The sequence below is a fragment of the Cryptomeria japonica genome, chromosome 8 (assembly GCF_030272615.1).
Source record: "Cryptomeria japonica chromosome 8, Sugi_1.0, whole genome shotgun sequence".
Taxonomy (NCBI): Eukaryota; Viridiplantae; Streptophyta; class Pinopsida; order Cupressales; family Cupressaceae; genus Cryptomeria; species Cryptomeria japonica.
In genome coordinates, this window is record NC_081412.1 from 303,288,135 (window position 1) to 303,301,415 (window position 13,281).

General features: G+C 35.9%; 1 protein-coding gene across 1 annotated transcript in view; it reads right to left on the reverse strand.

The window, feature by feature from the left end:
- LOC131060559 (transmembrane 9 superfamily member 1) overlaps positions 1-11,389 on the reverse strand; it is a 35,510-nt gene extending 24,121 nt beyond the window's left edge. Inside the window, exons 1-8 of the mRNA XM_057993824.2 lie at positions 11,112-11,389; positions 2,586-2,778; positions 2,200-2,304; positions 2,049-2,066; positions 1,844-1,938; positions 1,573-1,725; positions 1,158-1,292; positions 695-861 (exon numbers count right to left, since the gene is read on the reverse strand). Of these exons, the coding sequence (XP_057849807.1) occupies positions 695-861; positions 1,158-1,292; positions 1,573-1,725; positions 1,844-1,938; positions 2,049-2,066; positions 2,200-2,304; positions 2,586-2,778; positions 11,112-11,189 (944 nt within the window). The 5' untranslated portion in view covers positions 11,190-11,389. The remainder of the gene's footprint in view (positions 1-694; positions 862-1,157; positions 1,293-1,572; positions 1,726-1,843; positions 1,939-2,048; positions 2,067-2,199; positions 2,305-2,585; positions 2,779-11,111) is intronic.
- Between the last annotated feature and the right edge of the window lie 1,892 nt (positions 11,390-13,281).

Sequence of the window (13,281 nt, forward strand, 5' to 3'; positions counted from 1 at the left end):
ATTTTATAACATGCCCTATACAATATTCCTACCTCCGCTTGGCCTAAAACTTGTTGGAGCCAGCCAAGAAAATCATCAAAACATCAAAAGCTCAGCATTTAATAAACATAACACAAACAAATATGTATAATTTTGGTACTTATTCAGTGTTCTATTCATTTCACCTGGACCTTAATGGAAAAATTTACATTGGATGAGAGACCAAGCATTTGGAAAAAGTTGGTATACATACACTTTCAAAATTTGCCTAATGCATTAAATGTATATCTGTAGTTTCTTCCTATGTAACCAAACTTTAAATTTGAAAACAAAAAAGTGTCTTGGCCTGCATCGTTCCAAAACTAATTCATCAAATCTATGCAAACTGTGAGTTAACTCGAGGCATGAAAGTTTTTACGAAAAAAAAAATAAGAAGGAATCTTAAAAATCATTATATTGAAAAAAAGCCAGAATTTTATGGAGTGAGAATGAACACACAATTTAAAAACCATGTCTGTGAGGCCAAATTATCTACAAGCAAAATGCCAAATTAACAATAAAACGTATATTATGCTGGGACAAGATCACAGGAAAAAGCTAAGGTTATTTAGTACCTAACTTAACTTCTGAGACATGAAAGTAGTAATAGGACACAGTTTTATTTTTTTTTAATCAGCTGTCAACAAACATTCTCAAAAATAGTAAATTCACATACCCAATGTATAGCATGCCAATGATTGCCAGTAGGATGACAAGAAGCACAAGCGTAGCAAGTTGTGCTCCTGTGCCCACTAATGCTGAAAGCATGACCAAGCTTCTAGGTGTTCTAAAAACATCTCCATGAACAAGCTTCCAACCTGACTCTTCACTAACATCCCTCTCCTATAGAAAGGATGCCCACAAGATTAAAATTAAAAACATAAAGTTAAATTATCAACGGAAACAAACCCACAATCTTAAAACGAAATCACATTATTTATCTCACATACAGCATTAAGAAGGCACCCAAAGATGTATAATGACTCTAATTCCTAGATGCTTTGGCAGCAGATTTCTAAATCCTAGAGTACGATAGAAATACACCAAAAGCACAAAACCTGCAGGCAACCTGCAGGCAAATACAGAAACATAGAAAAGAAAACACTTGAAGCACATTACAGGTGCAAGTAATCACTTACCAAACTTTCTAAATCATCGTCCTCTCGAGCATATTTTGCATAGTCATTTCTCAGAGTTCGCATCAAGATCATTGATACTAAACCAGTGAGAAAAATAACCATCATGAATGAATTGAAGATGGAGAACCAATGGATCTGTTTATAGAAAAACAACGAAAAGTAAGCAAACTCGACTTTCCTATTTCAGAGACAAAAAAAACTTTGTGGAATAAAAGGAAGTGAAATGATCATCTCTTTGCAAAAGGACCACCATGGTTTATTATCATTAAGACTTTAACTTGTCCTAAAGCATAGTATATAAAAATATTCCAGCAAGTAACATTGCATGACTGGGATAGGCGAGGTAAATAACAATGTAAATATATATGCCTTTGTTGTTAACTTCACTCGATACAATTGAACTCCTCCATTTTACCTGGTGTTCAAAGAAAGGATAGTCTAAATATACATCAAATCGCCTAGCAAAGGTTACATTTGTCTCAACCCACTTTACTGAATAAGTAAGCTCCAATGACTTTCCAGCAGTAAGTGGAGTAGGATTTTCCTGAGTGAGGTTGACATGAATTATCTGCAATTCGAATTACATGTGATTTGTATGAACAGAAAAGGATATCCAAATGTAATCAATCATGCCAGATGATTGAAATAAACTTTAAAAGAGTGAAAATAATACACATTCAACTCGCCTGGTCATTATTGAATTTCAAAATAATATTCTTGTGAGTGTATAACAAATACTTCTGGTCATCACTCTTCTGTGCATTCTGTTCACCAACAAAACCTGTGAAGAAGAGACAGTGTCATATATCCTAATAGACTAGAGAAACTCTGAAACAAAAACAATTGTAACAGAGATTTTAAAGTAGAAAACAAATAGAATAGCAGACATACCCCACAGAGGTAGATCGTCTGGACAAGCAGACCAATGCCCCATCCATGATAAACAAATAAGCACAGGTCAGTCAAGATCACTTTGCATATCAACCTGTCGAAATTCATGTTTAGCATAAGGAAACATCATGCCTAAGGAGAAAGGGCGCACCCATAAAGAATTCAAACCAGTAGGTATTCTCAATAGCATCCTTAAACTGTTTCACTTTTGCAGCATCAAGTTCAAGTTCACAGATTGTCCCTCGCTCAACAGTTTCTGCCACAAAACAACCTCTGTTAGAAAAACTTTCAAATGCAACTTGAGTACCAGTACATGCAGTTTTTTGACTGAACATTATCTAATCATAACCTGTAGCCAAACAAAACGATGATTTGTTAAACTCATAACACTGCAGTCCTTTTTCATAGTCAGGCCCACCATATCTTGTAAGAGCATAGACCAAAATTAACCATGTTTGTGGGTCTACAAACTCAAAAAATAGATGCCACTATGGTACTTCACCCTCGAATCCAAAGAACGAAAAAAAAAAGTCTTACTTCGAAATTTTATTTCGATTTGGCTGTCAATGAGCTCATTTCCTCCCAGAACTTCACCGAGCCCACCCCATTTGTGCACAGCATTTTTCCCTGGATGACAAAAAGGAAGACTATAGTAGTTGTATGTTTCTTGAGGATTGTTATAAGGGCCAACTTTGTTCACCCATAAGGTGACAGTATCACCCGCTCCATACTGCTCACAGAAAAAGCATAAATTCTTTCAGTTTATTACAAAATTATAAAATTCTAATCAAAGAACTAGCAAAAGAAGCTCCAATGAAGTGTACACAAATGTTTACAAATTTATAATTTAACACAAGGATCAGAAATATTAATTAAAAGATTACCAGATATTAAATTGTTTGAATGCATGATCAATGGATACAGGCAGTTCATCTATGTTATGTTTATGGATTTACCTGTGTGCCAGTTTTAGTTCTACAATTTCACCCATTGCCACATAGCAGAGAGAAATTGCATTGGTGAGGAAATATGGATCTTGCTAGAAAGTAATGATAATAAAATCAAGCCGTCAATTGTAGGTCAACTAAAAAGATAAAAATAGGATGAAGGGTAAAATGGCTCACAGACCATTTGTGTCAAATATCGAAAAATTTTATGCACAAATGCAAGACAGTGTTGAGATTTTCTGAAAATACAATTAGAGCTGTGCTCTGTCACATAATATAATAAATACTTATGCAAAAGTGCAGTCTCAGAATGATGCCAAGGCTGAGATAAATTTTCTATCAAATGTACATGGCATGAAAGAAAAAGATGCTGCTACATGTAGGTTTTCAGCAACTATGTAAGAATAGATACCAATCAGACTTCCATTAAGACAAAGAAAGTCTATTCTGTGTGCTACATTTCTTCAGGGCGTGTTTCTAGAAGCTTACAAAACCAAAAGATAATATATAGACTTATGTCAATAGATCTTCAGTGCGATGGTGTAATATAAAGACTAATGGTCGAGAGTGTTTCCTGGCATCCACCAAGGTTCCTCTTTCACTATGGGGTTTGCCCAATCCAAATGGTATTAAAAATAAATCAGTGGCTGCAAGTCCCCGTTGACTTTTGCAAAATACTCACCAGAACACATCTCATTTAAGAATGTAGGAGTGCATCTTGGGAGTTTGATAAACAGGGGGCACAAGCAAACATACTGAATAATTGTTCAGAACAAATAAATGCCAGAAAATTCAAAGCATGATATTTAAAGCAGTAAGCAAGCACACAACCTAGGGTTTCTTTCGGTGAAGATGTTGATAACAGGCCAAGAGGAAAATGAAAATTGGCAGAGATCCAATGACAGCAAGAGCCCTATGAAATATGGCATTCATTGATTAAAATGACTTACTATTACAATCCAAATGCTTCAAAAATGACAAGGACTAGCACATGGTAGACGTGGTCCAGGAAGTGATTGATGCGGAAGTTGAGTTATAACTTATAAGCTGTGCAAGCCCTAGTAGACAAACTGAGTGAAACTTGGCTCAAGATATAGATTTGGAGGCACGGTCAAACGATAAATAGTTTGTGGAAGGAAATTTTGACATCAAGATTCAAAACAATGCCATTACGGTTATTGTATGGCAATTTTCAATTCAAATAAGAATAAAGTAGCCATCTTTTTACACTGAAATAAGACCATGTGGAAACTGGAAAGTCTGAACTGTTTATGAAGCAGTGGTCTTGTCTGAAATCTCTTTAGATTATCTGCCAGAGGTGTCAGTGTATGTTAGATTGCACAATCTGCCACCAGAAATATGGAGCTGGTTTGTAATGCCCCCCTCTTCAAAATTAGACCTAGACTAAACGCTTCAATCAATTTGGTAATTCCATTTTGGGAGTACAAATGGGATTAGTAAAATTCAGTTTGAAGATTAATTACTCATAAGTATTTGAATGTTTTTAGGACAAAGTGCAAGGTAATATCAGCGATTGAGAATTGCAGAAGACAGAGATTAAATAATATCACAAAATGAAATTATAATTTAGTTATTAACCAGGAGAAATTTGAAGAGTGGTGACTATTGGAGAAAACAATCTATTTAAGAGAGACCAAGCAAAGGGGAGAGGGGAAAATTGAAAAACATTTATCTGATTTTTACTCCTGTGGAGCATGGAACATTGGTTCAATTAATCTGAAGACAAAACCCTCTGAATTGGAGGACAAAACCCCACAATTCATTAGAGTAATTCCACATGGAGATCACCATTGTGCAAATCTGATTAATCTTCAGTTTGTAATTAACGAAGTATCCTTTTAACTTACAGATACATCTCAATATTTTGTCTTACTGTAATCACTGTTCATATTAACCAGTCCATGCAGTTGTTATCTGCTTATTTGAGAAATGCCGTATCATTATTATTGGCTAAGTGGTTGAATGAAGATGGGCACAGAACATTTTTCTCGTTTAGTGCTGAATCTGCTGATCTGAGAGTGCCACAAAACTGATTAAGGGAGTTGCATCTGAATAGCAGCAATTTCCTAAACATAGTTGGCAAACTCAGACTCAGCAAAACCTCAGCAAACCCAAAATTTGCAACTTGGCTAAAAACTCAACAACTTAAAAAATTGCTTAAATTTCTTCAAAAACATATTCTTTTTGCAAAATTCAAAGACAATATATCCAATGAGTACAAAAGTGTTTCCTATTAAATTTAATTCGTTTGAAAACAAATTGAGTACAAAATCGCATCATGTGAAATTTAGATACAATAATAATTAGCTGACAACTATTATGAAGTATGATGATTGCATTTGAAAATCATCATCATAATTCGTAAATTAAAATTGCATATTACAACATTTGGCATCTTCCTCTTCCCTAGTCTAGTGAAAACTTGGGGAGAGATTCTAATCTCTGCATTCCGTTGTCACTACTTGCTCAACATTGAAGGATGTGTTTGTGGCTCTGATTCGACCAAATCGATGAACCCCTCTGATTTGTTGTCTGCCTTTCTCGAGCGAGGCTGAAAGTTCTTGTGCAAGGCTGAAGGTTGTATTGTATTTTATAATAATAATGGCATTTGAATTTTTGATAGTGAAAGACAATCGTCTAAGTTGTCAATTCTGGTCTCCACTACCAAATACCCTCATTGTAATCAAATTTATAAGTTCTTATATGAGAAGAGCTCCCAATAACTACTAGTGGGGATCTAGGACTGGAGATCCCAATTCACAAAACTTCTTGTCACGCACCATTTCACAATAGTATCGTTTATGAGAGAAATTAAGTATTTGGCACATTTTTATGAAGAATATTTGTTCTCCAGGTGCTATGTGAGGAAGTGTGAGGGGTGTTCAAGCATTTATAGGGCAAAACCATGACTTTTGTGACTATTTTTTTCGATTTTTTTTGTGATTTTTCGTATATTGCATTTTCAATGTGTATTGTGAGTTTTTTTGTCAAACTCGCCATGTTTCTGGGGAGTACTCACCAAAAAATCGGTGAGTACTTGCCACAAACTCAGCGAGTTTCTCTAGCGCGTGAACATAGGAGAAACTCATTTTGCATATAAATCAGCAAGTTTTTGGCAACTTGACAAGTACTTGCCGAGTCTGCCAACTAAGAATATTGGTGTCTATAATGCATAGAACTCATGATATTTTAATACCAATGAATTGATTGCTGTCCCTAGTGCATTGCTCTGAAAATATCCATTATTTGATATCTAATTATTTGTACCAAAATTACAGCCAATTCAGGAGTTTTGTGAACAGCCATTTACATTTGAAATTTGTGAAGTAAATTAAATTTGATCAGATATTACAAAATATCACTTTCAGGAAATCACATGATTGATGTGGAAACTCTGGACTATTTATAAAGCAGTGGTCCTGTTTAATATCTCTTGAGATTATCCGACAGTAATGTGTAGGTTAGATTGCACAATCTGCCACCAGAAATTTGGAGCAGAGCCAATCAGAAAGGAATTGGAAACTAAATAATTAAGAAAAATATATATATTCAAACACCGTGAGAATAAGAAACTCCTCAGCAAATTTTGGGTGCATTTGGACCTATCAAAGCAACTTATATTTAATGGCTTAAAAAGGATAATTTCTTAATTAAAGAAAATCTCTAGAAAACAGCAAGAAGACATATAAATTTTTAGGCAACCATTCAACAGAAAGAACTCCCCAGCTGTTTCTCCACAACATAGAGGCGAGAATCCAAACTTTAAAGTAGTCAACCGTTGGATAATGGAACCCAACCTAGAATTGAAAGAGATTAGGCAGATCCAAGAAAAATAAATGACATAGGGTAAAACGGCAATGGTCCAGCAACAAAAATATTTGGAATGACATGAATCCCATTAAACTAATGGATGAGTCAGATGGAGCATCTGCTATATAGAAGTAAATCCTTTCATGCAGAACTCCCATCCATAGTTACCAGGAGATGGGGGTGCTTGGAGACACCAGAGACTGGTACCATTACAGCTAATTTTCAAAAATAGGAGACAGGTTACTTGGAGACACCAATTTGTTTTAATATAATTTAATAATTTCCAGAAAACATCATGACACAACTTTGAAAACAAGAACAGTGGTAGAGTTTAACGTTAACTTTAAAATTGAACAAAAACTGAAATTAAAATTGCTTGTACTGCTGGTATCATAGCCAGTCTAGACTCTAAATAGTTTAGTGAAAGTAAGATAATATAGGTGTTGAGAACACTCAATATTGTAGGCTAAAAGTAAAGGCAATTTCTCTCTAGACCATTACAATGATAGAAAATCAGTCATACAACTGTTTATATCCCTCTCAAAAAGTCTACAACAACAGTAGATCCAATCACTATAACTTTGCATGGATTTTTGTCTTCTACGGTATGGTTTCCTTATTTCCCTTCGACTTTGCTTTTCTGCAGGCTTATTTTCATTTTTTGCCTTTTACTGCATTTTGCCCTAAGTTTTATGGCAGAAGACATCAATTTCTGATCAGGAAACTTGAGAGACAACAGGAGACACCAGCCAAAAGCAACATGTACGTTGCAACGTTTCCGGGGGCGTCTCCAGTACCATCTAACCAATGTTTCAGTGGAATGAGAGAAAAAGCAGAAATGCAAGATTTAAAGAAGTCCCTTGGACATTAATCCAGGTTCTTATAAAGATTCCCATACAGAGAACTTGAGACTGTACAGACAAGAGCAATTTTAAACCCAAGTAACTACACCACTGATACTGAAAAATGTGGTTTGTTCAGCCCAACTCTTCCTAATGAACACCTTCAAGAGAGAACGAGATTGAAACAATTCTTGTTCAAACTGAGTGTCCCAATGTTATTGACATTGACTCACCAATTTGGGCTGGAGTAAAGACTGGCTAAGTACTCTGTAAAATATGGATACAGATTCCTCATCCACGAAAACTTTGGATCACAGGTGCACCCAGTTTGTCAGTTCATTTGAGGCATCCCAGGTATTCCAAAAACCTCTGTTCTTAATTGGCTGGCCATATAAAGCACGAATTTAACTCAATGAAATCTAGAGAAAAGGGGTTTTCCTGGGCCATCTCACTATGCCTTGCACCAAACGATAAAATATCAAGTGAAAGTTGAAACTATTCCTTCTCTATGCAATTCTGGCTCAGGATTGTGAAAATCTATGTCTTGCAATGGGTCGCTCCAGACAATCCTTAGATAAATGTCTGTCAATGAGTAACCTGCATAGATCTGAAACAGTGAAAAGCAAACAAAAAGAGTTCAAAAGATGGTTGTTGCATTGCCATTGTGGAAGGAAAGAAATAGACAAATATTTCAGGACAAGGCCTTACCCCATTAAGAATTGTAGAGAAGAATAAAGATAAGTAAAGAAGCAAGCAACAAACTATCTGTTCAAAATGAAGAAATGACCCAACTGATAAAAAAGACTTTCGGTTAACCATAAAGTATGAAACTCTGACACCTGCATTCTTGAAAGTTACTAAAATCAATGGGATTTCACTATGGAACCAATGAACAAAAGGGAGTGGAGGTACCTGCAGGAATTTAAATTAAGTGATGGCATTCGTCTATTATAAAGGATATTGGAATTGCCATTAATAACCAGGCAATGAACATGGGGCTTATCATATCAAAAAACAATGTGGTAACTCATAAGCAAAAAGGGGAAATTCCAGCTGGTTGCAAATGCCTTGAATCATAACAATCCAAATCAATGAGCTCTGAAGAGATTTGGGGATGAAGCCAAAAGCATAGTCACAGCATTATAATTCTCCTCAAAAAATCATGCATATTGACAGAGAAAGTCTCTGATGAAGCCAGAAACAAGAATGAAAGGTAAGTTTATATGCTCAGAAAATTTGTTGTGCAAACTTGAAATCCCTTGTCAAGAGCAGTGCAATGAGGTAAAAACTAGCTTACAGCATTGGGCAGAATGAAGCATCACAGCAGACACACATCACTGAAGCTGAATCTCAGCCCACTATTACACATATAAGGGTGGAAGATACATGGAGGGGCATGTTACAATCCCTACATATAACAACAGAAATATGAAGATAATAAAAATAACTTGTAGAAACACAAAAGAGATCACACAACACAAGATATGTTTGTGTGCCATGATACCCTTGGGCGAATGGAGAATGGTATAGGATAGTTAAGATGCATTTGAGGTGGTTTAATTATGGAGTTTTATGTGAAGGCATGACCCTAAGCTAGGTTTTCCTCATCTATGAACTGGGAAATGATTCCTATAAATTCCTTATATTAGGGCACATATTTATGATAACAAAGGTATGCCACATAATAACAGTAACACGCAGAATAGAACTGATCATACACAACAGAAGAGATGTTTGTGTGCCAAGATGTCCCAATATCCAATTTAATTAGGCATATAATAAACCCTTAAGCCAGGGACCTGGGAAACACTAAACACTACTCCTCATGATCCAAACCAAATACAATGATGCATCCAAATATTTCAGCAATATAAATGTATGGGATGCGAGACCTCCAGCAGTTGGCATGCAGTTGTCCTCCTGATCCAGGTAATCCAGCCAATATATCATTTCTCAGGGGAAGTATTTCAAAATGTTGCCTGCTTCCCTTCCATTGCAAGAGTAGTTGTCCTTCTACAAGCCAAAAATACCTAAAGAGTTCATAGTACAAGATTTGTTTAAAAGTACAACAGATCAACTGTCAAAGGTGCAATTTTAAACAAAACCTCATCAGCATCACATACTCTAAGATCATTTGGGCATGACTGAATTAAACAAAGTAAAGTTTCTGGCTCAAACTGTGATACAATGCCAATATTCAATAAGATAGGCAAAGCAGTGTTATCTGACTCAAACCAAACTCATAGATTCTGGGATTTGGAATCATAAAGCACCCACAACAAGTCTGGAAAGTCCGACTTGGCCAAAATTGCAGAGTTGGCAAGATAAGTAATCTGGTAAGAATTGGCCATCTTTACAGTAAAAAAGAAAAATGAAAAAAGTCAACCAAAACACAATGTTTTGGTTACTTTTTTAGTTTTTTTTCTCTCAGAACATGACAAGGCAAAGCAGACAGAAGATTATAGCTCAACAAAATTTATCTGTCATGATGGATGATAAATTCGTCAACAAATTTTAACAAAGTCCAACAATTTCATGATAGGTTTCAGCTCGGCCACGTTTTTTCCCATCAACTGATGAGCAAGGGTAAAAGTTCAATTTATTTTTTTGTGAAAATATGCGTAATTCGTTATTTTCCGATTTTTGATAATCTTTTGCCAAGTTGTGATTCAAAAGCTAATTAATCTGCACCAAATTCAACGTACATATCAGTGTTGTCTAGTAGGGACACGTCCAATTCTAGATGCACATAACTAAATTGCACTGGAATTTTATCTTTTACTGTTGACGGGTCTGAGGCGATTCCTTTGCCTTTGAAAGCAATCCCTTGGTTATAAGAGTTGGTACCCGGCATTCAATCTTTGAACCTCAAGTTCTAATAGGTGAGGGCTAGCATTTGTCCTTCACCAGATCAAAAAAAAATCAAAGACACGGCACAATGCAGATCTAGCTGTCAGAAGAAACCAATCACTCAATTTACAGTATGACTCACTACAGTTGGAAATCACGGCAGGATTTATTCAGTCCCCAAAGTGACGAATCAAGAGACAAGGAAAAAACAATCGATCCGTAAATTGGCTCAAAAACTAAAACTAAATCCTTACACACGTCTTTCAGAAGGCTTGCCTAGTGCGTGATGGAAAGTAAAGCACAATGCCCACATAGTCATTTGCATTCCAGAGGCTGGTGAGGGTTGATCTAGCAATCCGATAGCTAAAATACAAAAGGGGCTTTAGATCCAGTATAATTTTTATTTTTATTCGGAGGCCTAAAGGAGGAACTTTTTAAGCATTGATTCGAGGCTCAATTCTTGTAAAATCATTATAGATAAATAAATAAAACACGCGAAATCTAGGGTTTTATAAGGTACACTGTTGAAAGCTATTCTAATACAGTAATAATTGCACTTCGGCATAGGAAAATAAAAGAGTCCAGTTGCTTGCCTTATGGTCGTATTCCGAAGCAAAAGCTGTCGTGAGCAGAAAGAGGGCCGAGCATAATAACCAGAACTCCTTGCCCATTTTGTTAACTGGGTTTGGATCCAACGCACACTGGTTAAGCTTCGCCTGGATCTTCTTTGTCAAAGATTTAGATTACTTCCTGCTCAACACACACAAAATTATTTTTTCATTTTATGAAAGGAAAGGAAAGGAAAGGAAGAAATTGAGGGCGGGGCATTCTTTGTATGCATTCCTTGCTCAGCTTTCCATTTCGAACTTATATTATTAAGTTTATGTTGCTTATATTTTTGTTTCTCACTTTGAGGTTCGAAGTTTCTTGGTGGTGTGCCACGAAGGCAGCTAAAACGATTACACTTAATAAAACTTGTTTTTAAATAATAACATACCATTTAACAAAACTTATAATAAGAGTGGATTTCTGATGTTGGTGGCTTTACCATGGCTCCTATGAAAGATAAAATTTGACCAGCCAAAGTTTAATTGAAATTAAAATAAGTTTATTATTGTAAAATACCTATTAAATTTAAAGATGAAAATAAGGAAAATATGGTAGTAAATCAAGAGAATGATGAAATAGTGCAAAATCAAGAAAGTCGTGGTAAAATACAAGGTATCAACTTTTTCAATGAGAAATGAGATTGTATGGCACAAGATCTTCCACTTTCTAGGGAATTTTCATATGTGTCATGCTAACTTCGTTGTTAATATCCATCAAGCTCCTTTGTTGTCAAGTAAGCCTATTGTTTCTACCCAAAGTGTTCATTTTACTTCAAATAACTCTCAAAGGCTTGAAGTTTATGAGACTCTTCTTGTCTTCGATAAGTTTGAACATGTGTCTGAAATCCTTGTTGTGGATTTTGATAAACAAGAAAATATTTCTATTTGTCATCCAAAAGATAATTTCAAATCTAAGTATTTCAAAGAATATAAGAAAATAGATCCTTCAAATTAGGTATTGTGTATGAAACAAAGTCGAAATAAAAACTAGGGGAGACAAGAAGCACTTAAAGTAGGTCATAAGATTGGAGTGGGATGGCATCATGAGGGACGGTCTGTGCGACATGGTCTAGGGCATCTGATCCCTAGTCATGACTATTCTGAGAGGCATTGTATGTGCTTCTAGCATGTGTGGGTAAGGTGGTTGGTGTGTTCAATGTGGATGTGCAAATTAAGTTTTGTGGTGTGATGTTTGAAGGGGAGAGTGTAGGCTAAGTGATAGGTTAGGAGGGTTTTTCAGCTATTTGTCGAAGTTTCAACATTATTGTGAGTTCAGAGGCATGGATTTTTCTTTCTTGCTACCCTTTTCTTGTTGTAAATTGTGTTTTGGCTAGGGTAGGGTTTTTTCTCTCGCCTTTTGGCCATGGTTCTTATGGAAGGGCCACATGATGACTCTAAGTTTTCATTCAAAGAAGCTCTCAATAGAGAGGTTCCCTCTTCTTCAAATCATGGGTTGGATGGGTAAAGAGAGAGTGGTGCTCTTATTAGAGGCCCTTGTGTCCCAAAAGTGAATGGGTGTCTTGGAAGGAGCCAAGATAGGTCGAATCTGGTGATCCAATCGAACTCTATGGAGGAGGATGTTTCCTATTTTGTCAATCATGCTTTAATATGCAAATTCACGGGGATTTGTGTGTGTTTGCCTTCTCTTGAATCTTGGGCAAGGTGTACCTGGAACCCTGAGGGGGTTATGAAAGTAATGTTGACAACTAATAACTACTTCTTAGTGTGCTCTCTAATTTGGCAGATCATAATAAGGCCTTTGAAGGGGGTCCATATTTCAACAATCAGGTTGACTTGTTTATCAACTCATGTCATATAGGCTTTAGTCCAATATAAGAGCTTTCATCCAAAACTCGTGTCTAGGTGCAACTCCCCTGATTCCCATTGGAGTTTTGAAAAAATGATATTCTTCATATGGTGACGATGTTGCTTGGCAAGCTCATGGGCCCTTCACAATAAACATTAGACAAAAAGGCAATATCTTATGCTTGCATCTATGTTGAAACTGATTTAAACAACATATTACTAAATTATATATAAAAATTCAATTAGGATCTTTTTTATTGGCTCGACAGCTTGATTACAAATCCCTTCCTTTTTGTTGTTGAGTATTGCATGAATATGGTCATTGACAAAGAAGGTGCCCTAGGATCAA